Source organism: Anolis sagrei, chromosome 8, assembly GCF_037176765.1.
Source record: "Anolis sagrei isolate rAnoSag1 chromosome 8, rAnoSag1.mat, whole genome shotgun sequence".
Taxonomy (NCBI): domain Eukaryota; kingdom Metazoa; phylum Chordata; class Lepidosauria; order Squamata; family Dactyloidae; genus Anolis; species Anolis sagrei.
In genome coordinates, this window is record NC_090028.1 from 27,126,500 (window position 1) to 27,153,594 (window position 27,095).

General features: G+C 44.9%; 1 protein-coding gene across 5 annotated transcripts in view; it reads right to left on the minus strand.

Moving 5' to 3' along the window:
- Positions 1–7,647: 7,647 nt before the first annotated feature.
- The window catches only part of CBFA2T3 (CBFA2/RUNX1 partner transcriptional co-repressor 3), a 73,915-nt gene continuing 54,467 nt past the window's right edge, over positions 7,648–27,095 (minus strand). For 3 of the 5 annotated variants that reach the window (XM_060787878.2, XM_060787877.2, XM_067471066.1), the window contains 9 exons: positions 26,790–27,031; positions 25,190–25,279; positions 19,729–19,910; positions 19,365–19,615; positions 19,176–19,261; positions 16,936–17,131; positions 15,974–16,042; positions 13,917–14,107; positions 7,648–13,604 (listed from right to left, as the gene is read on the minus strand). In XM_060787878.2, coding sequence (XP_060643861.2) covers positions 13,302–13,604; positions 13,917–14,107; positions 15,974–16,042; positions 16,936–17,131; positions 19,176–19,261; positions 19,365–19,615; positions 19,729–19,910; positions 25,190–25,279; positions 26,790–27,031 — 1,610 coding nt within the window. In that variant the 3' untranslated portion in view covers positions 7,648–13,301. The remainder of the gene's footprint in view (positions 13,605–13,916; positions 14,108–15,973; positions 16,043–16,935; positions 17,132–19,175; positions 19,262–19,364; positions 19,616–19,728; positions 19,911–25,189; positions 25,280–26,789; positions 27,032–27,095) is intronic. The other 2 variants (XM_060787875.2, XM_060787876.2) reach the window with 2 other exon arrangements.

Sequence of the window (27,095 nt, forward strand, 5' to 3'; positions counted from 1 at the left end):
GCCACGAGAGTCAAGAGAAAGATCCACCCAGAGGAAAAGGGTTCTTATCATACATCAGGGGAACCACTGACCACAGAGGGAAGCTGAGGAAGAGACACAACCTACAAACTATCTACAGACCCACTAAGAAAATCCCACTAAGAAGCTTCCCACCGGAGTGGAAATCATCTGTCGGACAGATGGCAAGCTATTTAACCTCAGCAGACTGAAAGCCATAACCAATGTTACAACATCATGTTATAGAACTCCAATATGCCGATGACAACGTCATCTGTGCGCATTCAGAAGAAGATCTACAAGCCACTCTAAACACCTTCACAGAAGCATACGAGAAGCTCGGCCTGTCATTGAACATCGAGAAAACCAAAGTGCTGTTCCAGCAGTCAGCAGCCAATCCCTCTCCAATGCCAGAGATGCAGCTTAATGGTGTAACATTAGAAGTTGTTGACCATTTCCACTAACTTGGCAACCATCTCTCCATAAAAGACACCAAAATACAACACCTCCTGAGCTCTGCGAGTGCAGCATTTTTCCGAATGAAGCACAGAGTGTTTGAGGACCGGGACATCCGTAGGGAGACCAAGGGGCTTGTTTATAAAGCTATTGTCCTCCCAACCTTGCTGTATACCTGCGAGACATGGACTATCTACAGACATCATGTGCAACTCCTAGAACGATTCCATCAGTGCTGCCTCCGAAAAATCCTGCAAATCTCTTGGGAAGACAAACGGACAAATGTCAGCATGCTGGAAGAAGCAAAGACCACCAGCACTGAAATGATGGTCCTCCGCCATCAACGCTGCTGGACCGGCCACTCTGTCCGAATGCCCGACCACCGTCTCCCAAAGCAGTTGCTCTATTCTGAACTCAAGAATGGAAAACAGAATGTTGGTGGGCAGGAAAAGAGATTTAAAGATGGGCTCAAAGCCAACCTTAAAAACTCTGGCTTAGACACTGAGAACTGGGCAGCCCTGGCCCTTGAGCGCTCCAGCTGGAGGTCTGCTGTAACCAGCAGTGCTGTAGAATTTGAAGAGGCATGAATGGAGGGCGAAAGAGAGAAATGTGCCAAGAGGAAGGCGCGTCAAGCCAACTCTTCCTGGGACCACCTTCCACCTGTAAACCAATGCCCTCACTGCAGGAGAAGATGCAGATCAAGAATAGGGCTCCACAGTCACCTACGTACCCACCAGTACATCAATCTTGCAAGACAATCCTACTCGGACAACGAGGGATCGCGTAAGTAAATAAGGGAGAAAGAACCCCTGTTTGTTTTAAGCAAGTGTGAATGTTGCAGTTAGCAAGCTTGAATAGCATTGAGTAGCCAGGCAGCTGCAATGTCAATCAGTGAGACTATCTGCATAGAGGTAGCCTGGCCTCTGTTGCCTGGAGGCGTCCTCTGTGGAATAATGTCCAGAGTGGGAGAAAGAACTCCTGAGCATATACAGAATACCTTGGTGAGGACGAGAAAGAGGGCCTTCTTGGTGGTAGCCCCTCAACTCTGGAACTCACTTCCTAAGGATATCAGACATACCCCAACCAACTCTGGCAGTCTTTAGGAGGAGCTTGAAGACGCAGATGTTCCAGTGTGCCTTCCCAGAATAATGAACCCTTAGCATTATGTCCTCCAAAAGCACTGTATACTGATTTAGGACTGCTTGTATGTTCCCCCTTCGCCCCACCTCCTCTCTCTTGTTCATGCCCAGCATTATTTTTTTAACTTAATTACATTTGGCCCAGCCATAGTTTTTAAATGTGTTTTGTGCCACTGTTCAATGTTTATGCTATTTGTGTATGAGATTTATTTTAATTGCTTTGTATTTTGCTTCGCATTGTAATTGTTATTGCTTGTATTGATGTATTGTGGGCTTGGCCTCATGTAAGCCGCACCGAGTCCCTTGGGAGATGGTAGTGGGGTATAAATAAAGTATTATTATCATACTTCCATGGGAGGGGGAATATATCAAAAGCTGCCCCCCCTCATGCAATGCGAATGGTATTCTGTACATGCTCAGAAGCACATAGTCCCTGGAGGTGCCTTTTGCAAGAGAAGCAGGATATTAGTCTGCAAAATGACACTGAAATGTATCCTATAACACTTGCGGTGTTGCCAGTAAGGCTAATCTTTTGTGTTCATTCAAAGAAATATAAAATATTTGTGTATGTAAATACTTAAAGGTATACACAAATGAACTCATATCTATCTATCTAGATCAGGCCTGGGCAAACTTTTTGACTTGGGGGCCGCATGCTAGTACTCCCTGCCAGGAGGACTGGCTGCCTGGTGATGGAAGGAAGGAAGGGAAAGAGAGAAGGAAGGAAGGACAAAAGGGTGGAAGGGAAGGATGAAGGAAAAAGAGTAGGAAAGATGAAAGGATGGAAGGGAATGGAGGGAGGGAGAAAGATGGCAGGAGGAAGGAAAGATAGAAGGAAGGAAAGACAAAAGAGGAGAAACAAAGGAAGGAGAAAAAGGGAGGAAAGAGGGAAGGAAGAACGAAAGTGTGGAAGGAAAGGATGGAAGGAGAAAGAGGGAGAGGGAGGTAAGGAAGAAGAAAAGAGAGACGGAAAGAGGAAAGGGTGGAAGGAAATGGAGGGAGGGAGAAAGAGGGCAGGAGGAAGGAAAGATAGAAGACAAAAAGGGAGAAACGAAGGAAGGAGAAAGAGGGAGGAAAGAGGGAAGGAAGTACAAAAGGGTGGAAGGAGAAAGGGGAGGGAGGGAGGTAATGAGGAAGGAAAGAGTAATGGAAGGAAAGACAAAAGGGAAGGAGAGAGGGAAGGAAGGAGGAAAGGGTGGAGGGAAAGGAGGGAGAAAGAGGGAGGGAAGGGAGGGAAGGAAGAAAGAAAGAAAGAAAGAAAGAAGGAAGGACAAAAGAGGGAGGGAAGGAGGAAGAGAGAAGGAAGGAAGGACAAAAGGAAGGGAAGGATGAATGAGGGAGGGAAGGAGGAAGGAAAGAGAAGGAAAGATAAAAGGGAGGGAAGGATGAAAGGAAAAAATGGAAGGAAGGGAGAGATGAAGGGAAACAAAAAGAAAAGAGAGAAGAAAGGGGAAGGAAGGAAGGAGGAAGAGAGGGAAAGAAGGACGAAAGGACTGAATCGAAGGAGGGAGGGAGAAAGAGGGAGATAAGGAAGGGAGGGAGGGAAAGAGGAAGGAAAGGGGAAGGAAGAAAGGACAAAAGGGTATGGGGGGGGGGGGAAGAAAGAGGTAGGGAAGGAGGAAGGAAAGAGGGAAGGAAGCATAGGACAGTGAGAGAGAAGGGCCTGAGAAAAAAGCCCAATGGGCCGCATCCAACCCCCGGGCCTGAGTTTGCCCATATCTGGTCTAGGTAAGCGATATAGGTATGTATATACATGCATTTGTATATATGTATACATTTGTGTATATTTTGTGTGTGCGTGCCCATATATATGCATGTGACTTATACAAGCAAGCCTAGCATTTAGAGCCATTAATTGTCTCCAGCAGTAGCCACTTAACTCCATCAATTTAGAAGTACTCCTACATGCAGTTACTCAGAAAGGATTGTAACTTAATTGTCCTCACATGCAAACATTTTGCAACTGTGGTGCAGAACATGAAAGGGTCCATTGTGTTTGTCTGAATGGCAAAAGGTTGGACTAGATGTCCTTTAGGGTCCTCCGTAAGCCTTATAACAGTCAGACCCCTGTATCCCCATGTGACAAAACTGTCATTTTCTAGGTCTTCCAGCCCAACTCTATATTGTTTCAAGGTAGTTTATTATTATCCTTTGAGGCTTGGAATAGCCGTAAAGAGTCCTCCCGAGATAGGAAAGTTTTGGGACTACAAATCCCAGAACTCTGGGAATTTATAGTTCAGATTGAAGGTAGTGTTTGCCTCAACCTATCTTATGTACCTACCTATATAGATGAGCCCTGTAAAGACTAAAGAATGGCAGAACCAAGCATCCATACATTATTATTGTTGTGGTTATTATTATTACCTTGCCCCAAGTCCAAACATGGCTGCTCAAGAGTCACCTGCAAACTCCACCACTTCCAGGTAAAAAAAGGTAAGCTTGGAAGAATCTACTGCTCCAGGTGAGGTATTTGATAAGTCAACAGCCAATCAGATGCTGAGGTAGGCGGGGCCACCTGGATAAGGGCGGGGCATAGAGACACCTATAAGAAGTGAACCTCAGGTGGGTCTCCAAGCTTGAATTAAAAGGTACAGTCTAATCCTTGGAAACTGGGAAAGTCTAAAGAGGTAGATTGGGGGGAGAGGTGATTGTTGAAAGCTTTTATGGCCAGAATCACTGGGTTGCTAAGCGTTTTTCAAGCTGTCTGGCCATGTTCCTGCAGCATTCTCTCCTGATGTTTGGCCTGCATCTATGGCTAATGCCATCTTCAGAGGTTCTACTGACAGTGAAGCAAGTGGAATGTATATATACCTGTGGAATAATGTCCAGGGTGGGAAAAAGAACCCTTGTCTGTCTAAAGCAAATGTGAGTGTTGCAATTAGCAAGCTTGAATAGCATTGAGTAGCTAGGAAGCTGCAAAGTCAATCAGCGAGAGTATCTGCATAGAGGTAACCTGGGCATTGTTGCCTGGAGGCATCCTCTGTTTGGGATCAAGTGCCAGAGTGAACACTGCCTAAACCAGTGTTTCTCAACCTTCCTAATGCCGTGATCCCTTAATACAGTTCCTCATGTTGTGGTGACCCCCAACCATAACATTCTTTTGCTACTTCATAACTGTAATTTTGCTCCTGTTACGAAACATAATTTGGGAGTTGTAGTTGTTGGGATTTATGGTTCACCTACAATCAAAGAGTATTCTGAACTCCACCAACGATGGAATTGAACCAAACTTGGCACACAGAATGCCCACGACCAACAGAAAATACTTGAAGGGTTTGGTGGGCATTGACCTTGAGTTTGGGAGTTGTAGTTCACCTATAGAGAGCACTATGGACTCAAGCAATGATGGATCTGGACCAAACTTGGCACAAATACTCAGTATGCTAAATGTGAACACTGATGGAGTTTGGGGAAAATAGGCTTTGACATTTGGGAGCTGTAGCTGCTGGGATTTATAGTTCACCTACAATAAAAAAGCATTATGAACCCCACCAATGATAGAATTGGATCAAACTTCCCATACAGAACCCCCATGACTAACAGAAAATACTGTGTTTTCTGATGGTCTTTGGTGACCTCTCTGGCACCCCCTGGCGACCCCTCCAGGGGTCCCGACCCCCAGGTTGAGAAACACTGGCCTAAACAGAGGATGCCTTCAGGTAACAACAGCCAGGCTACCTGTGCTCAGACACCCTCACTGATATATATTATATACATATATGAGAGTCCCTGGTGGTGCTAACAGCGGGTGAGCTCCCACTGTTAGCCCAGCTTCTGTCAACCTGGCAGTTCGAAAACATGCAAATGTGACTCGATCAATAGCTACTGCTCCGGTGGGAAGGTAATGGCGCTCCATGCAATCATGCTGGTCACATGACCTCAGAGGTGTCCACAGACAACCCTTTAAATTATTATTATTTATTTATTAAAATATTATTAAATATTGCCCCCTGGTGGCAAAGCAGATTAAACCGCCGAGATTCTGAACTTGCTGACGGAAATGTTGGCAGTTTAAATCCAGGGAGCGGGGTGAGTTCCCGCTGTAAGGCCCAGCTTCTGCCAACCTAGCAGTTCGAAACATGCAAATGTGAGATTAGCAGGTACCGTTCCGGCAGGAAGATAAGGGCGCTTCATGCAATCATGCTGGCCACATTACCTTGGAGGTGTCTAGGGACAATGCTGGCTCTTTGGTTTAGAATTGGAAATGAGCAACACCCCCCTCCCCCGAGTCAGACATGACTGGACTTAATGTCAGAGGAAAACCTTAACTAACAATACAATATAGGAATATAATAAGTAAATAAAATATAGTAATAATAATTAATAATAATTAATGTTAATTGTTTTATTTTTATTATATACAGATAAAATATAGAATATGATGATGATGATGATGATGATGATAATTATAATAATAATAATTATTATTATGTGCATCCCTGTTTCATTGCATGGGAGCCCCCGGTGCCGCAGTGAGTTAAACTGCTGAGCTTGTTGACTGAAAGGTCACAGGTTTTAATCCCGGGAGCGGCATGAGCTCCTGCTGTTAGCCCCAGCTTCTGCCAACCTAGCAGCTTGAAAACATGCAAATGTGAGTAGATCAATAGGTACTGCTCCGGCAGGAATGTAAGGGCTCTTCATGCCGGCCGCATTACCTTGGAGGTGTCTACGGACAATGCTAGCTGTTCGGCTTAGAAATGGAAATGAGCAACACTCCCCAGAGTTGGACATGACTGGACTTAATGTAAGGGGAAAACCTTTACCTTTACTAACAATACAATAAAGCAATAAAATAAGTAAGTAAATAAATAAATAAATAATAATATAATTGGGTTGTTGAAGGTTTTTCCAGGCTATATGGCCATGTTCTAGAGGCATTTTTTCCTGACGTTTCGCCTGAATCTATGGCAAGCATCCTCAGAGGTAGTGAGGTCATCCTCACTACCTCTGAGGATGCTTGCCATAGATGCAGGCGAAACGTCAGGAAAAAATGCCTCCAGAACATGGCCATATAGCCCGGAAAAACCTACAACAACCCAGTGATTCCGGCCATGAAAGCCTTCGACAATACAATAAAATAATTAATGTTACTTATTTTATTATAATATGCAGATAATCATAGAGTCATAGAATTCTAGATTTGGAAGAGACCTCATGGGCTATCCAGTCCAACCCCTTGCCAAGAAGCAGGAAAATTGCATTCAAAGTACCCCTGACAGATAGCCATCCAGTCTTTGGGTTGTTGTAGGTTTTTTCGGGCTAAATGGCTATGTTCTAGAGGCATTCTCTCCTGACGTTTTGCCTGCATCTACGGCAAGCATCCTCAGAGGGCTATAAGGCCATGTTCTAGAGGCATTCTCTCCTGACGTTTTGCCTGCATCTGTGACAAGCATCCTCAGAGGGCTATATGGCCATGTTCTAGAGGCACTCTCTCCTGACGTTTAGCCTCCATCTATGGCAAGCATCCTCAGAAGGCTATATGGCCATGTTCTAGAGGCATTCTCTCCTGACGTTTCGCCTGCATCTACGGCAAGCATCCTCAGAGGGCTATATGGCCATGTTCTAGAGGCATTCTCTCCTAACGTTTTGCCTGCATCTATGACAAGCATCCTCAGAGGGCTATATGGCCATGTTCTAGAGGCACTCTCTCCTGACGTTTAGCCTCCATCTATGGCAAGCATCCACTACCTCTGAGGATGCTTGCCATAGATGCAGGCAAAACGTCAGGAGAGAATGCCTCTAGAACATGGCCACATAGCCCGAAAAAACCTACAACAACCCAGTGATTCCGGCCATGAAAGCCTTCAACAATACATCCAGCCTCTGTTTCAAAGCTTCCAAAGAAGAAGCCTCCACCACACTCCGGGGCAGAGAGTTCCACTGCTGAACAGCTCTCACAGTCAGGAAGTTCTTCTTAATGTTCAGATGGAATCTCCTTTCTTGTAATTATGTAGATAATAGAAAATATAATGTGATAATAATAATAATAATAATAATAATAATATCCATCCCTGTCTCATTGTATGGCAGAAGGAAGCCAAAGAAACCAAGTCAGTGATATTAAATTTTCTTTATTACACGGATACAGAGTTCAGAACAGACGTGACCTGAATTCATTATGTTTTACATCTTTTCACAGGTTCAAACATACAGTACATTTAGAGAAAGCAGGAGACAGCGAGGGAAAAGAGGGGGGGACAGCATGCCGAAACAGAAATCAAATGAACCAACCCTCCTATATCACTTTTTTCAATTCTCTTGAGGGGGGGGGGGAGCCCACAAACACCAGGGGAAACAGGGCAAAAGGGGGGATTTTAAAACTTCTTTTTTGTTTTGTGTAAATTTCCCATTCTTCTCCTCTCTTTAAAACCTCTTTGCACAAACGCTCTGCCACGCATCCTCACTCGCACACCCAGGGACATTCCTCATTCCTTCCTCCCTTTGGGTGCGTCTACACTGTGGAATGAAAGCGGTTTGGTGCCACTTTGACTGCTATGGGAGTTGCAGTTGGCACTCTTTGGCAGAGGAGGCTCCCAGGCAATGCGAAGTGGTGCCAAACTGCATTGGTTCCACAGTGCAGATGCACCCCAAGCCCTCTCCGAATTCAAGTATTGCACAGCTCTGTGTGTATGTGTGTGATGCGCCTCTCAAATACCCTGAGAACATAGCAGTGCCACCCATTTTTTTTGGAGTACTTTCCTTCTCTGGAGGCTTTTAAGCAGAGGCTGGATGGCCACCTGTCGGGAGGGTTTGAATTGTGTCTTCCTAGCAGAAAGGGGTTGGACTGGATGGCCTTTAGAGGTCCCTTCCAATTCCAGGATGAGGTGATTCTACTACAACAGGCATGGGCAAATTTGGGCCCTCCAAGTGTTTTGGACTCCAACTCCCACAATTCCTAACAGCCGGTAGGCTGTTAGGAATTGTGGGAGTTGAAGTCCAAAACACCTGGAGGGCCCAAGTTTGCGCATGCCTATACTACAACCTAAACACCAGCCAACAGTGTGATGCAGCAGCTAAAAAAGCCAATGAGAGAGTGTCTTCCTTACAATGGCAGAATTTGGGTTGGACTGGATGACCTTTGGAGGTCTCTTCCAACTCTAGGATTCTATTATTATTATTATTATTATTATTTTGGAAAGGATGGGAAGACCTGAGAATACTTCTAAATAGGCCCCTAATTCTGAGATATTTGATCCAGGCAAAGCCAGCCAAGAAAGAGAATGCGCTTTCCACCAGAAGCCGATGGGACGCTTTGAAATGGGAAGCCAGGGTTTTGCAAACTACAACTCCCAGGATTCCCATAGCGTTGGGTCACCCAAGGTTTTGGTGATACTCCTTTAGGCTTTCATCTTTGGGAATATCGACCAAGTCCAAAGATGCGGGGCGGCTTGCTTTGATTTGCCAAGTTAAAACAACAACAAATAGTTGGTCATCCCTCTATTCTCCTTCCTTTGTATCATAACGGATGGCTCATATATATGTGTGTGTCTGTATACACACACACTCACATATACATACATTTATATATTCATTTCCATGAATGCATTGTCGCATGCATTTGAGCCTAGCTGGATCTACACTGTCATATAATGCTGCTTGACTGCATTGAATTGCACTATATGGGTCTACAACATTGACCACATAATGCAGTCCCAAAGTGCATGCTATGGCAGTGCAAATCCAGCCCAAAAAAGGAAGAGCATATAGACTATGGCTGGATTTACACTGCCCTATAATGTAGTTTTAAACTGCCTTAGATGACCCACATAAATGCAGTTCAATACAGTCAAAGTGCCTTATATAGATCTATACTGACCATATAGTGCAGTCTATACTGACCATATAGTGCAGTTTATACTGACCATATAGTGCACTCTATACTGACCATATAATACAGTCTATACTGACCATATAGTGCAGTCTATACTGACCATATATTGCAGTCTATACTGACCATATAGTGCAGTCTATACTGACCATATAGTGCAGTCTATACTGACCATATAGTGCAGTCTATACTGACCATATAGTGCAGTCTATACTGACCATATAGTGCAGTCTATACTGACCATATAGTGCAGTCTATACTGACCATATAGTGCAGTCTATACTGACCATATAGTGCAGTCTATACTGATCATATAGTGCAGTCTATACTGACCATATAGTGCAGTTTATACTGACCATATAGTGCAGTCTATACTGACCATATAGTGCAGTCTATTCTGACTATATAATACAGTCTATACTGACCATATAGTGCAGTCTATACCGACCATATAATGCAGTCTATACTGATCACATAGTGCAGTCTATACTGACCATATTATAGTCCATATTGACCATATAATAGTTGATACTGACCATATAATGCAGTGTAGATCCATCCAAAAGACCCAATACTTATCTTACAGTATTCTCATATTCTTACAGTAATCATAGGATTTAAAGACGACCTTTCTTTTACCAAAGAGGGGAACAAAATAAATTAAACTTTCTTCAAATTCCTGAAAAAGACCACCTCCAAAGGAGCCTATGGATTCATCCTGTTTCCTAACTTTGACATCTCGTTTTCTACTATTTGGCAAACAACCTTGTCATCATTATCACCATATTATAATAATTATTATACTTTTCTTCATCATTTGTAGTAGTACTTTTTTGGACCTTTGCAATGACTATGTACATTCACATTTGACACATCAGTCTCCCTGCAGCCGTGCTATAAATCCCCACTTTGCCCCATATATTGCACTCCCGTCCTCAACGCTTTGTACAACGATTGCAAGAAATGCAATTGACTGATAGGGCTTTCCTCCCCAGACATGCAAATTATGCTTTTCTGCATGAACGCATTGTGGAAGACAAGAGAAAGGAATTCTAAGGTGCATTTACACTGTGGAATTAACACATGGGCAAACTTGGACCTTCCAGGTGTTTTGGACTACAACTCCCACCATTCCTAACAGTCTCAGGCCCCTTCTTTTCCCCCCTCAGCCACTTAAGGTGGAAATACTACCCAGGGTCTTCTCTGACCATAATCTGGTACTACTAAAATTAAAGAAGGGACATTGGGATAGGAAACCGTGGAAAATAAATGATCCATGCCAAGCTTTACACCAGACCTGCGCCATCTTGGGTGTTTTGGACTTCAACTCCCACCATTTCTAACAGCCTCATGCCCTTACCTTTTCCCCATCAGCCACTTAAGCCGTTAGGAATGGTGGGAGTTGCAGTCCAAAACACCTGGAGTCTCAAGTTTGCCCGTGGCTGGTGTAGATGCACCCTCAAAAATGTGGTATTGGTGGAAAGACACAAAAACGCCATGGGTATTTATTTATTTACAGGTGCCGACGGAGACTTTAGCTGAGAACGACAGAACAGTTTTTGCTCCCTTTTGGAAAAGTCGAAGTGAAAAACTCTGCCTTGGATTTGGTAGTTTATGGGTTGCAGAAAGAGGTAGTGGTGCAAGAAAGACGAGCCCAGGCAGAATGTCCTAGTGGGTAGAGTCCGCATTCGGAGTCGGAGAGGAACCGGGAAAAGGTAGATCACAGGTATTTCTGGAAGAATGCTCTTTCTCTTTCTCTCTTTCTGGAACATTGACATTGTCAAATTAATGCACTTTGATACCACTTGAATTGCTGTGGCTCATTGCTATGGCATGATGGGAGTTGTGGTTTGGTGGCGCTCCAGCATTATTCGCTGGGAGGGCTCAAGACTATGTCAGATCCCATGATTCTGTAGCCCTGAGCCACAGCAGTTCAAGTGGCATCAAACCACATTAATTTGACATGTCTGCACTGCTGAATCAATGCAGTTTGGGACCACTCAAATGGCCATGGCTCAATGCCACGGAATCATGTGAGTTGGAGTCCTAGCAGTATTCGCCAGAGGTCTCAAGACTACATCTCAAACTACAACTCCCATCATGTCAAACTACAACTCCCATGATTCCATAGCGCTGAGCCACGACAGTTCAAGTGGCATCAAACCACATTAATTTGATATGTCTGCACTGCTGAATTAATGCAGTTTGGTACCACTCAAACTGCCATGGCTCAATGCTATGGAATGATGCCATGGCTCAATGCTATGGAGTTGTAGTTTGTTGGAGCCCTAGCAGTATTTGCCAGAGAGGTGTCAAGACTACATCACAAACTACAACTCCCATTTTGTCAAACTACAACTCTCAGTTTGTCAAACTACAACTCTCATGTTAAACTACTGCTCCCATGATTGCATAGCATTGAGCCACAGCAGGTAAAGTGTGGGTCGAAATACCATTAATTCAATAGTGATGCATCCGAGGTTGGGTGACTGGACAGTAGCATTTATACTTTCCTTTTTAATGCTCTTTTGAATGAAACAGAACTGAAAATCTTTATGATCCATCCAGGGAGAGAGCCAAAGGAGTCATTTTCTGCCTCATCCATACACATACAAACTTGCACACAGACATACATACATACAAGTAGTGGATTTCTCTTTTGTTGTTGTCGTACGGGTGATTTTTTTTGTTTTTGCTTTTTTTATTCTACAAAAACAAACATGTCTTCTGATCCCCTTCTTTGCACATTTCTTTTTCGTCCTCCTTCGAAGGATAAACCAGAACGCGGTAAAGGTCCAAGTGCATTAAAGAACCGCGAGGAGACGACAATTTCGCCAGCAGCCGTCGTCGGGAGAAAGTCCCCATTGCTCTGCTCTTAACTCGGGTATATTCCTCAGTTTTTGCAAAAAACCCAAAAGCATAAATATATTTATATATTTATATATAGATTTTAGAAAAACAACAACAACAACAACAACCATTCCCTCCCAAGTAAGGAGGAGAAAGAAGGAACCGACTGACCAAGCAACCGAACCGACGAACAAACGAAAAAGAAAAAAAGAAACTTTGGCAGTGGAAAAAAAGTTTGGATATTTTCTATTCTGGTTATTATTATTTTTTTGGATTTCCTTTGGAACAGAGGTGAATCTGGTATCTTCTTGGCTAACTAGCAAGGTAGTTTACAGGTAAGCTTCCTTCACTTGGTTTCGTCGGGTTCTCTTTTTGGATTTTGTTTTTCTTTTAAAGCCAAAGAGTTTGATGTTTTTATGGTTTATTTTTATTATTTTTTTACAAAAAAGGAAAAAAAATCTTGTTTTTGTAACTGAAATGGTTTGCTTTTTTAAAAAATCCCCTGCCTTCTTCTTCTTTTCTCCTTTTGGGGAAAGTGTTTGTTTCTTTCCCCTTTTCTTTGTCTCGGACACATTTCCGGCAGAAAGGTGGACGGATGGAAGTTACCCATTTGATTTATGTGGCCTCCTTCCCCATCCCCTGAATCCAGATGCGTGGCGTAATACCTGCAGACAAATTCCTCATCCAAAATAATAATAATCTAAACCAAATTATAAACTCTCCCAATCATATCGTCTACACCAACACCAACGTCATCTGCAAAGGTACTTATTTTGGAAAAATAAAAATGAGTGAACGGAGCAGGTGGGTCTTTGCCGTCGCTCCGCTTTAAAGCCCAGGTTTGAGAAGTCATGAGGATTTCGTGTGAGAGATAGAGGTCGTTTCGGAGGTCAAATACGTGTCAGGTAGCTGAGGGTTTGCATTGAATGCAGTTTTGTGTCTTTCATTTGTATTTGTTTTGTCATTTGGAGACAACTGGTAGCAGCAGCAGCGACTGTTCTTGGTCAGTTTTCCGGCTTCCTTTCCCCGTCTTAGCGAGAAGCTGTGTCCAGAGGGACCGGAGTGGCCGGAGTGCCGGAACGTGATGCAGCGGCCGAGCTGGAATCACCGGGGCTTCCGGCCACTGTGCTGATGACATTAGCCCCTGTGGCTGCCATGTCCGGTTGAGCCGTGGCCGCTGCAGGAGTCCCACTCGCCTGGAGTCCTTGGAGCGTCTGCCCACAGACATGGTGATGTTTCTCCCAATCTTTGTGCTGGCAGAAAGATCCACAGTAGCGGGCGGTGTTGCATCCACTGCAGGTCTCGCTGGCCTTGCGCCCGCAGTTCCAACAGCTCTGCAGGGGAAGGCGAAAGCAGACAGAGTCAGGGGCCGAGCGAAAGACACCCGCGGAAAGCAGGGCTCAAAAGCCCGAAACCGTCTAGCTCTTCGACGGGGGCCGCTCCCCGTGGCGCTGCGGGTTGGGGTCCAGGGTCGAGCTCAACCAATTCATAACATTTAAGGAGAACGGAACATGGAGGGGATAAAAGAGATACGTAAAGGGGGTGAAAGAGAGAAGTTTGGCCACCAAGCCTGGTGGGCGCCCCCCACTCTGAGCCATCGGTTACGGTTTCCAGCCGAGCACCAGGTTGGGAGAGGGAGTCACTACCTCACTGGAGTCCTCCTGCTGGTTGATGACGGTCAAGGCGTCCTCTGAGGCCTGACGCTTGGCTTCGGCCAAAGCTCGCTCCATCTTGGCCCGCTCTGTTGTGATCAGTTCATGGGCCTTTCGCTCGGCGTCGGAGACAGCCTTCTGGAGTTCGGACATGGCCTGGCGCTTCACTTCATTCACGGCTTCTTCTGAAAGGAAGAGCACAGAGCGAGGCGGAAATCATGGAGGGGGAGCTCGATAAGGTTTGGGGTCAAGGAGAAAATTGGAGTTCTCAAGGCAAGCTCGGAAACAGTGCATTGCAAATAAGTCAATGTTTGCAATCCATAATATCAATTCTCTGCCAAGTGAGATCAGGGAGTCCTGTACCTTTAATGGTTGTACCATTAATAGTTGTATTGAAGAGGGACCCTCAGCTAGCAACTGACATTCCATCTTCTATGTTTATGTATTTTAATTATCCTGTAACCCTCCTCGAGCCACGAGGAGAGGCGATTAAGAATTATTATTATTATTATTATTATTATTATTATACTTATAGGTACAGGAGCTCTGTCTAGGGTTGTCTTTTTGAAAGTACGTAATCTCTGCCAGGTGGTATCAGGGAGTCCAGTACCTTTAATAGTTGTACTATTAATACTTGTGTCATTAATAGTTGTATGGAAGAGTGAATTTCAGCTAATTCAAAATTTCAAAATGTGAGTAACATTTTATCTTCTACTTAAAGGTACAAGAGCCCTGTCTAGGGTTGCCTTTTTGATAGTAATCTCTGCCAGGTGATATCAGGGAGTCCAGTACCTTTAATAGTTGTATGGAAGAGTGAATTTCAGCCGGTGACTACATTTTATCTTCTACTTAAAGGTACAAGAGCCCTGTCTAGGGTTGCCTTTTTGATAGTAATCTCTGCCAGGTGATATCAGGGAGTCCAGTACCTTTAATAGTTGTATGGAAGAGTGAATTTCAGCCGGTGACTACATTTTATCTTCTACTTAAAGGTACAAGAGCCCTGTCTAGGGTTGCCTTTTTGATAGTAATCTCTGCCAGGTGATATCAGGGAGTCCAGTACCTTTAATAGTTGTATGGAAGAGTGAATTTCAGCCGGTGACTACATTCTATCTTCTACTTAAAGGTACAAGAGCCCTGTCTAGGGTTGCCTTTTTGACAGTAATCTCTGCCAGGTGATATCAGGGAGTCCAGTACCTTTAATAGTTGTACTATTAATACCTGTGTCATTAAACGTTCTATGGAAAAGTGAATTTCAGCTAGTGACTGACATTCTATCTTCTACTTAAAGGTACAGGATCCCTTTCTAGGGTTGTCTTTTTGATAGTAACTATCCAATCTCTGCCAGGTGAAATCATTAATACCATTAATAGTTGTATGGAAGAGTGAATTTCAGCCGGTAACTACATTCCATCTTCCAGTTACAGGGCTTCCACTTTGGGTTGCTTTTTTAAAAAAAGTAACTACTCAATTTGACAGTAACTACTCGATATCTGTCAAAATCAGGGATTTCTGTACCTTTAATAGACTGTACTAATAAGAGTGAATTTCAGCCAGTGACTGATATTCCATCTTCTACTTAAAGGTACAGAAGCACCATCTTGGATTGTCAGTTGAGGACTGTCCTTGACTTGAGACAAAGGAATGCCATTAAGCATTGCACATTAAGTATCAACCACAGAGACAAAACACATATTCCTGTTTGAAACAATCTAAAAGGACAGTTTCCAGGTGAAAGTGGAATTGAAGAATTATTCTTTTTCATCTATACTGGGAACATTTAGTCTACTTGCTTGTAGTTGGATGCAGAGGATAGCAGAGCAGAAGTTGGGGTCTGGCTGCATGCACATTTCCCCTGGCAGCTCTATTCTGCAATGACTGAAAAAGTGGCTTTTGATAGATAGATAGATAGATAGATAGATAGATAGATAGATAGATGCTGTAACCACTACTGTAACCACTAAAAACATTGATAATCCTGCCCCAGTCTATGAAGCCTGGAACTAGCTTGTCTCCCCTTTCCCCCCAAAATACTCCCTTCCCAATAAACTCACCAGCTTTCCGCCAGATTTCCTCAGGCATGTAGCCAGACAAGGGCCTGGATACAAATTCGCGATGAGCTTCTGACCAAAGGAGAAGATAGGAGGGGAAAAAAGAAAAAGAAATATTCAGTGCCTAGTCTGATTGTAGACAAACCCCCCAAATATCTTTCTACATGCATAGCAGCACCCTTGAAAGAAAAGAAGAATCAGTGCAAATATTAAAGATAATGTCCCCCCTCCCCGCCGCCCGATTCTGGTTGGAATATATTCCCCATCTTCCTCAACCAGATAGCAGGACATGTAGTCCAATGTGCCAACTTGAGGAAAGCTGGTCAAAGAGGAACCCATGCTTCCAAATGTGCAGCCCAACAGATATTGACAACCTGCCATTGAAAGGATGCCAAGATGTATCATCAAAAGGATGCCAATATCTGTCATCAATAGGATGCCAAAGTATGTCAGCTAAAGGAAGCTGTCATCAAGAGTAGAATGTCACTGTCTATTATCCATTGGATGCCAATGTCCATCACCAGTAGGATAACAATATAAGCTATCAATAGAATACCAGTATCTATCACCAATAGGATGGGAATGTCTGTCATCAATAGGAGGCCAATATTTGTCATCAACAGTAGAATTATCCATAGGATGCCAATGTCTATCATCAGTAGGATAACAATATATGTCATCAATAGAATGCCAATATCTATCATCAATAGGATGCCAATGTCTGTCATTAATGGTAGGATGCTACGGTATATCATCCATAGCATGTCAATGTCTATCATCAATAGGATGCTATGCTGGCTGAGGGATCCCAGGAGCAGCAGCCCAAATAAGCACCTTTCCCAATCTCTCGGATGCCTCCATTCTATTGATGAGATTGAGCCATTGATCCACCATTTGTTGACTCTACTGGAGACTAAGTTCAAGGAGGTATCTGTGCACCCCAAATTCCCCCTCCTCATGGATACCTATGGGAGGGGCCTCTGTGTTGGCCGTACTGTTGTGGGAGCGGCTGGCAGGGCTGCCCCCCTTCTTCATGTCCTCGGCATCGCTGTAACGGCGGATCCAATGGTTGAGCTCCTCCCGGTCCGCCTCCTGGCAACGGCGCAGCACCGTCAGCGAGCGGCGGGTCTTCTCCACCATGTCCATGATGCAGTTCAGCAGCTGCTGGGCAGAAGGCACACGTCAGGGCTGAGCCGGGCGGCAGTTGTGAATCCCTTAAAACCTAACCATCCGATTTTGCAAACTAAGTGGAGCAGAGGGACCATAATGGTTCTGCAATGGTACATCATTACAGAGTATCTATCATCAATAGGTTGTCAATATTGGTTACTAACAGAGTGCTAATGTCTATCATCAATAGTGTGACAATATCTGTCATTAATAGGATGCCAATGCATACCATCAATAGGCCAATGTTTGTTATCAACTGGAGGCCAATATTGGTTATCAATAGGATGCCAGTGTATGTCATTAATAGGACTCCAATGTATGTCATAAACAGGAGGCCAATATCTGTTATCAATAGGAGACCAATGTATGCCATCAATAGGATGCCAGTGTCTATCACCAATAAGGATACCAACACATGTCATCAATAGGATGCCAATGTATACCACCAATAGGAGGTCAATGTCTGTTATCAACAGGAAGCCAATATCTGTCACCAATAGGATGCAAATAGATTGACATCCTGTTGATGACAGATACTGGCCTCCTATTGATAACAAACATTGGCCTATTGATGGCATACAGTCGCATCCTATTGGTGACAGATATTGGCTCCCTGTTGGGGACATTGGCCTATTGATAGTATGTCTGTTATCAACAGGAAGCCAATATCTGTCACCAATAGGATGCGAATGTATACCATCAATAGGCCAATGTTTGTTATCAACAGGAAGCCAATATCTGTCACCAATAGGATGCGAATGTATACCACCAATAGGCCAATGTTTGTTATCAACAGGAAGCTAATATCTGTCACCAATAGGATGCGAATGTATACCATCAATAGGCCAATGTTTGTTCTCAACAGGAAGCCAATATCTGTCACCAATAGGATGCGAATGTATACCATCAATAGGCGAATGTTTGTTATCAACAGGAAGCCAATATCTGTCACCAATAGGATGCAAATGTATACCACCAATAGGCCAATGTTTCTTATCAACAGGAAGCCAATATCTGTCACCAATAGGATGCGAATGTATACCATCAATAGGCCAATGTTTGTTATCAACAGGAAGCCAATATCTGTCACCAATAGGATGCGAATGTATACCACCAATAGGCCAATGTTTGTTATCAACAGGAAGCTAATATCTGTCACCAATAGGATGCGAATGTATACCACCAATAGGCCAATGTTTGTTCTCAACAGGAAGCCAATATCTGTCACCAATAGGATGCGAATGTATACCATCAATAGGCGAATGTTTGTTATCAACAGGAAGCCAATATCTGTCACCAATAGGATGCAAATGTATACCACCAATAGGCCAATGTTTCTTATCAACAGGAAGCCAATATCTGTCACCAATAGGATGCGAATGTATACCACCAATAGGCCAATGTTTGTTATCAACAGGAAGCTAATATCTGTCACCAATAGGATGCGAATGTATACCACCAATAGGCCAATGTTTGTTCTCAACAGGAAGCCAATATCTGTCACCAATAGGATGCGAATGTATACCATCAATAGGCGAATGTTTGTTATCAACAGGAAGCCAATATCTGTCACCAATAGGATGCAAATGTATACCACCAATAGGCCAATGTTTCTTATCAACAGGAAGCCAATATCTGTCACCAATAGGATGCGAATGTATACCATCAATAGGCCAATGTTTGTTATCAACAGGAGGCCAATATCTGTCACCAATAAGGATCCCAATACCTGTCATCCATAGGATGCCAATGTATACCATTAATAGGAGGTCAATGTATACCATCAATAGAATGTCAATGTATACCATTAATAGACCAATGTCTCTCATTAATAGGATGCCAGCCCCTGTCTTACTGGAGACGCCTTGTCTTACTCTCTGACAACCCTATCTTCTGGCTGACAAGGCCTAGTTGGCAGTAATCTTAGGATTCCTTTGTTTACACCATGAATCCCCCCTTCTTACAGATTCCACTCCAGGAGTGGAGATACTATCCTGCCCCATACACATTTCAGACAACAGGATTTGGTACGTACATTGTTCAGGTGCTTCCACTCCTCGGCCCATTCCCTGTCCGTTAGCCGGTGGTCAATGACTTCTTCTTGCCGGGTGCTGTGCACCGCTGTGGGAGAAGAAAATGACACCCATTAGGGACTCTGGGGCAGAGGCACGCAGCAGATCCCTGATAGGTATCTGGCGAGTATGGAATGGGTCTTAACACTCACCCACTTGGCGGTGGCGCTCCCGCATCTCCCGGGGGTCCGGGTGCCGGTAGGCGTCACGGTAGTGGTGGGCGATGGCCATGTCCTCCAGGCGGTAGTGCTGGGGAGGGGGCGGCGTGGGGTGGGGGATGCCGTTGGGCTGGGGGCCCAGGCCGTTGCTGGGGCTGTAGCGCTGGGCGGGGCTCATGGTGCAGGGCCGTTTGCTGAGGGGCTCCGGGTGCAGGGGGTCCCGCTCCAAGCCGTTCTCTTTGGTCCTGCTCCGGGAGAGAAAGGCAGCTGTGTCCACACCTTTCGGCAAAGCCTCAACTCACTGGTCTCTATGGGTGCCTCTCTTTCCTGCCCCCATCATGCACATTGGAGCCCGTACCTGTCTGGTGTCCTCCTTTTGCCCCCTTCATTGACCTCCAGCAGCAATTCGGAGGAGTCGATGGGGGAGGAGGCGTTGGCATCCAAGAGGAGTTGCTCGTGCTGAGCCAAGTACTGGGCGGGCGTCTGCTTGGCCATCCGAGCGCAATGGAGGAGCTCACGCTGCAACAAGGGCAGGTTGGCCTGAGGAGAAGAAGAGGAGGAGGAGGAGAGGAAGAAGAAAATGGGAGAAAGAGAAGGAGGAGAAGAGGGAAGAAGAGGAAGAATAAGAGGAAGAGGAAGAGGAGGAAGAGGATTAGGAAAAGGGGATTAAAAGAAGGAGAGGGGGAAGAAGGAAGGAAGAAAAGCGGAAGAAGAGGAAGAGCGGGAGGAAGAGAAAGAAAAGGGGGAAGAGGAGCAGAAAGGGGAAGATGAAGAAGAGAAGAGGAGGGAAGAGAGGAGGAAAGAAAAGAAGGGGAAGAGGAAGAATGGGAGGAAGAGAGAGAAGGAAGAGGAGGAGAGGGGGAAGAGAAGAAGGAAGAAGAAAAGAATAAGAAAAGAAGAAGGGGAAAGAGGAAGAATGGGAGGAAGAGTAAGAGAAGGAGGAAGAGGAAAAAGAAGACGAGGATGAATACATGGAGAGGGGAGAAAAGGGAAGGAAGAATGGGAAAAGAAAGAACAGGAGAAAGGGAAAGAGAAGGAGGAAGAGGAAAAGGAAGATGAGGATGAGTACAAGGAGAGGGGAGAAAAGGGAAGGAAGAATGGGAAAAGAAAGAACAGGAGAAAGGGAAAGAGAAGGAGGAAAAGGATGAGGAGGAAGAGAGGGGGAAGAGAGGAAGGAAGAAGAGAAGAAGAAGAAGATGGGAAAAGAGACAGAACGGGAGGAAGAGAAGAAAAGGAAAAAGGAGAAAGAGAAGATGGAGAGGGAAGAAGAGTAGAAAGAAGAAAAGGAAGGAGGAAGAGAAGAAGGGGAGGGCAAGGAAGAGAAAGAAAATAGAGAAGAAGAAAAAAAGAGAAGAAGGGGAGGAACAGGAAGAGCCGAAAGAGAAGGAGGAGGGTAGTGGAAGTAGAGGAGGAGGAAGAGTAGGAATAGGAAAAAGAGGAGGAACAGGTGGAGGAGGAAGCGTTAAAGGGGTGGAAAGAGGAAGAGGAAAAAGAAGAGGAAGAGGAAGAAGAAGCGGAGGAAGAGTGGGAGAGGGAAGAAGGAAGATTTATTTATTTAAGAGAGAAACTTATGTGCACAGGTAGAATACCAACTGATGCTTGAACAACACGACTGGATCCACCACTACCATGATGCCGAGGACATGATTTCCATTTGGGACACATTCTGGGTTTTAGTCCAAACTTTAAGCTGCTGAAGCTACTTTGAGGGTGAGGTTGAACTTTTTGTCTGTGAGAGCAGCTTAGCAATGCACTCCACGGCCTAGAAACATGACGGGAGGGCGGTCCTTCTCCACTGGTTTTCCAAAAGAGGCTGGACAGCTCCCTCATTGCTGCTGGGGATGCTTTAGCTCAGGCATGGGCAAATTTGGCCCTCCAGGTATTTTGGACTTCAACTCCCACAATTCCTAACAGCCTACCGGCTGTTAGGAATTGTGGGAGTTGAAGTCCAAAATACCTGGAGGGCCAAAGTTTCCCCTTGCCTGCTTTAGTTGGAGATTGTGCACTGAGCCTGGGAATTGGACTAGATAGTCTCTAGGGGACCCCTTCCAACTCAAGGGCTCTGCAAAGCCTTCCTGAAACCTAAGTGACAACACAGGCAGACTTTTCTCTAGAGACTATCTAGTCCAATTCCCAAGCTCAGTGCACAATTCCCAAGCTCAGTGCACAAATCTAGTCCAATTCCCAAGCTCAGTGCACAATTCCTAACAGCCGGGGGGCTGTTAGGAATTGTGGGAGTTGAAGTCCAAAATACCTGGAGGGCCAAAGTTTGCCCACGCCTGCTTTAGTTGGAGATTGTGCACTGAGCTTGGGAATTGGACTAGATAGTCTCTAGGGGACCCCTTCCAACTCAAGGGCTCTGCAAAGCCTTCCTGAAACCTAAGTGACAACACAGGCAGACTTTTCTCTCTGTGCCTCTCTCTTCTTTCTCTTTCAGTATTGCCGTCCCCGGCCTTTGTTTCCTCTTTCGGCGGCTGATCCAAAGCCAAATCCCCATCTGTTGCACAAGTTTGAGTGCCAACGGATGAAATGCGCTGTTGCGAGTGCCAGGGCTGGCAGACCTCTCCCCTGGGCCTGAAATCCCCATTTCCAGCTCATGTCTCTCTCCCAATTGCCTGCCCTGACCCTGAATTTCCAGAAGGGAAAACATCCCTGGGAATAAAAGACCCGCTGGGGGCTGTGTCTGGTTGCAATTACAATGCAATGAGAAACATCTGGGAGCCAAGGCTGAAAACAGCTGGAAGGGAGGAAAAGGAGAGAAAGGTGAGGGTGGGGGGTCTTCTATCTCAGCCTGAAGGGCGAGATTCCTTCCCTTGGAGTCTATTCATCCCAAGGGAACTTTACCAAGCTCTGGACCAAAACACATCAGCCAATCATAGTATCATAGAATCATAGAGTCAAAGAGTTGGAAGAGACCTCATGGGCCATCCAGTCCAACCCCATTCTGCCAAGGAGCAGGAATATTGCATTCAAATCATCCCTGACAGATGGCCATCCAGCCTCTGTTTAAAAGCCACCAAAGAAGGAGCCTCCACTACACTCCGGGGCAGAGAGTTCCACGGCTGAACGGCTCTCACAGTCAGGAAGTTCTTCCTCATCTTCAGATGGAATCTCCTTTCTTGTAGTTTGAAGCCATTGTTCCTTGTCCTAGTCTCCAGGGAAGCAGAAAACAAGCTTGCTCCCTCCTCCCTGTGGCTTCCTCTCTCATATTTATACATGGCTATCATATCCCCTCTCAGCCTTCTCTTCTTCAGGCTAAACATGCCCAGCTCCTTAAGCCGCTCCTCATAGGGCTTGTTCTCCAGACCTTTTATCATTTTAGTCGCTCTCCTCCTCATTTTAGTCGCTCATCACACTTCTGTTTTAAGAGCTGTGGGATTTGCAGTTTGGGTATGGAAAGCGGAGAGCTCACCAAACGATATATCCCAAGGTAACTTAGTAGTACTATAGCAGTGTTACTCAACCTTCTTAATGCCGTGACCCCTTAATACAGTTCTTCGCGTTGTGGTGACCCCCAACCATAACATTATTTTTGTTGCTACTTCATATCTGTAATTTTGCTCTTGTTATGAAGCGTCATGTAAATATCTGATATACAAGATGTATTTTCATTCATTGGACCAAATTCGGCACAAATACCTGCTATGCCCATATTTGAAAACTGGTGGGGTTGGGGGAAGGATTGATTTTGTCATTTGGGAGTTGTAGTTGCTGGGATTTGTAGTTCACCTACAATCAAAGAGCATTCTGAACTCCACCAATGATGGAATTGAACCAAACTTGGCACACTGAACTCCCATGACCAACAGAAATAATAATAATAATAATAATAATAATAATAATAATAATAATAATAATAATACTTTATTTATACCCCGCTCCATCTCCCCAAGGGGGACTCAAGGTGGCTTACATGAGGCCATGCCCATCAGTACAGTAAAGACAATATTACACAAAAGCATAACACAATATAACACAGAAGCATAACAGAATAAAATGCAAAACCAAAATAATAAGCGAGACAGCAGTATAAAATCGGACATTAAACACACAGGATTACATGGGGCAGGGCCAAATTTAAGGATAAAATTAAAAAATTTAAAAACACTGGGAGATTGGGCAATGGAAATTATTGGGGAGGGAGATCCGGATTGAGGAAGGAATTAATTGCACGAACCATAAAATAAAGTGCTTCTGAGGTCATTTGTGCGAAATTTGGTCAGGGAATATCTTACATTCAATCATTGAAGGCACATTGGAATAAGGTTTTCAGATTCCTCCTGAAGATTGCCAACGTGGGGGCTTGCCTAATATCTCTGGGGAGTGAATTCCAGAGCCTGGGGGCCATCACAGAGAAGGCCCTTTCTCTCGTCCCCGCCAGTCTAACTTTGATGCAGGCGGGAGCAAGAGAAGAGCCTCTCCGGAAGATCAAAGAGGTCACGTGGGTTCGTAGACGGAAATGCAGTCGCGCAGGTAGGTGGGTCCCAAACTGGAAGAGTTTGGGACCCACCTACCTGGAAGAAATACTGGAAGAGTTTGGTGGTCATTGACCTTGGATTTTGGAGCAGTAGTTCACCTACGTCCAGAGAGCACTGTGGACTCAAACAATGATGGATCTGGAGCAAACTTGGCACAGATACTCAATATGCCCAAATGTGAACACTGGTGGAATTTGGGGAAAACAGATCTTCACATTTGGGAGTTGTAGTTGCTGGGATTTATAGTTCACCTATTTATTTATTTACTGTATTTGTATACTGCCTTTCTCAGCATGCAGGCAACTCAAGGCGGTTAACAGGGGAAAATTCAATGCTTACAATGTAATAAATATAATTAAAAACATAACATATGATAAAAACTAAACAAATCAATAAAATATAAATTCATAGTGTCTCCTTGTTAAAAACGTTGTCCGGACTCATTGTCTAGTCGTTCCATTTTCCTATGTCAGTTACTCTGCATTTGCAAATGCTTGTTCAAAAAGCCACATCTTGACTTTTTTCTGGAATGTTAAAAGGAAGATGGCCAATCTAATATCTATAGGGAGGGTGTTCCACAGCTGAGGGGCTACCACCGAGAAGGCCTTGTCTCTCATCTCCACCAAGCATATTTGTGATGAAGGTGGTAATGAGAGCAGGCCTCCCTATACGATCCTAAGATCCTAGATAGTTCATAAGGAGAGATGCGTTCGAACATGTAATTTGGGCCAAAACCGTTTAGGGCTTTATAGGCTAAAGCCAACACTTTGAATTGTGCCTGATAGCAAACTGGCAGCCAGTGGAGCTGGCGCAACAGAGGAGTTGTACTCTCCCTGAGTGCTGCTCCTGTTAGCAATCAGGCTGCCATTCGCTGGACCATTTGACGCTTCCAGACAGTCTTCAAAGGCAACCCCACGTAGAGTATGTTGCAGTAGTCTATACGGGATGTAACCAGAGTGTGGACTACCATGACCACGTCAGACTTCCCAAGGTACAGGCACAGCTGGTGAACAGGTTTTAACTGTGCAAATGCTCCCCTGGTCCCTGCCGAAACCTGGGGTTCCAGGCTCAGTCATGAGTCCAGGATCACACCCAACCTACAATCAAAGAGCATCCTGAACCCCACCAATGGTAGAATTCGGTCAAACTTTCCACACAGTACCCCATGGCCAACAGAAAATACTGTGTTTTCTGATGGTCTTTGGCGACACCTCTGACACCCCTTGCAACCCCTCCTGGGGTCCCAACTGCAAGGTTGAGAAATGCTGTACTATAGGGAGCATTATGGGTCAAGATTGTGGTCAATCGAGGCAAAGGGTCACTTAATATAAAGGGACTCACCTTCAAGAACGGGATGACGAAGGGGCGCAAGGGGAAATTGGTGGCTTCTTGGAGTTTGGAGTGGAATTCCTCAATGGTCAATGTGGAATTCTACGGGGCAAAAAAAGGCAATGGGTGAAAAAGGGGCATCTGGATTATATCAACATCCTGCAGATTATATTTCTATCTCAATATTTGGCTCATGTTACCCCACTTTTGAGATGTCACCAGTAGTTACTCCTTTCTTCTTATAAGAAGTACTGCTTGAATATCGAGCAAAAAGTGGGTGCTAGAAATAACATCATACGAAAGCTGACTGGCACAACCTGGGGATCACAACCAGACATAGTGAAGGCATCTGCCCTTGCGCTTTGCTACTCTGCTGCTGAACACGCATGCTCAGTGTGGAATATATCTCACTACGTTAAAATAGTGGATGTGGCTCTTAAAGAGACATGCCGCATTATGTCTACACCTCACACCACAGCAGAGCCAACCTTAAGAAATGGGGCCACAAAGTGGAGTCCATGACATGCGAGTGTGGAGAAGAGCAAACCACAGACCACTGACTACAATGCAGTCTGAGCCCTGCCACATGCACAATGGAGGACCTTCTTAGAACAACACCTGAGACACTCAAGTGGTCAAAGGAAATGGAACATAAGGCTAAGTTTCTAACTCCGTTTGTGGTTTTTCTATACATTATAATTGTATTCTGAATCTGCTTCTGACATGATAAATAAATAGGTCAAGGTAAAGGTTGTCCCCTGACATTAAGTCCAGTCATGTCTGACTCTGGGGTGTGGTGCTCATTTCCATTTCTAAGCTGAAGAGCCGATGTTGTCCATAGACACCTCCACGGTCATGTGGCCAACATGACTGCATGGAGCGCTGTTACCTTCCTGCCGGAATGGTACCTATTGATCTACTCACATTTGCATGTTTTCGAACTGCTAGGTTGGCAGAAGCTAGGGCTGACAGCGGAAGCTCACGCCGCTCCCCGGAATTGAACCTGCGACCTTTCGGTCAACAAGCTCAGCAGCTCAGCGCTTTAACCCACTGCGCCACCGGGGCCCCTGATAAATAAATACCACTGGAGAAATTACATTGTTTGGCTGGTATCACACCACTTGACATCCTCTGGGAAGTAGCAGCCAGCAATGAAAGGACCAAGGCAGTGACATCTCCGGCCCATCCCCTGTTCGGATATCAGCCAGCATGCCAATGCCTTAAATCAAGAAACGGCTTCCTAAGATCTACAGAGATACTCGCAGGAACACCTCAGCAAGCAAGAGCCCAAAAATGGCAGGTTAGAACACAGCATCTCAATCAGTGGCTGAGACCTGATGAGAAACTCCCTTCTGGGCACACGGAAGAGTGGACGACCTAGAAGGCTCTCAAAAGAGCTCTCAAAAGTATTGACTAGAATTTCTGAATAATGCAGTAAAAATCTCTCCAACCAAAAGAAGACAATGTGAATTGAGGGGCCCAGGGCTTGAAATGTTTTCTTTAAAGGCAAGGATTGACCCAAACTGGATTCAATGTCAGCTGATATGGGACCTATACCAGAAAGTACAAGATCTGACATGGGATACTATAGAATTGTGGGACTCGCACTGACCACAAGGCCGAGGACCAGGGTGCGGACACGTTCCCCGATTTCTGGAGAGATGTCATTGCCGAATTGCTGCAGCGTGGTGAGGAAGCGCTTAAGTTTGCTGAGCTGCCGGGCGCCGCAAGCTGGAGGGAGTTGATGGTTGGAAAGGGAAGCAGTGGAGGACGTGGCGGGTCCGTTGCTGAAGCCGTTGGGGGTGGAAGGCGCCCCATTGATGGCCGTTGGAGAGTGGCTGCTCCCATTCATTACTGCAAGAGAAGAGAAAGATTTTTTTTCTGTCAGGAGCGGCTTGAGAAACTGTAAGTCACTTCT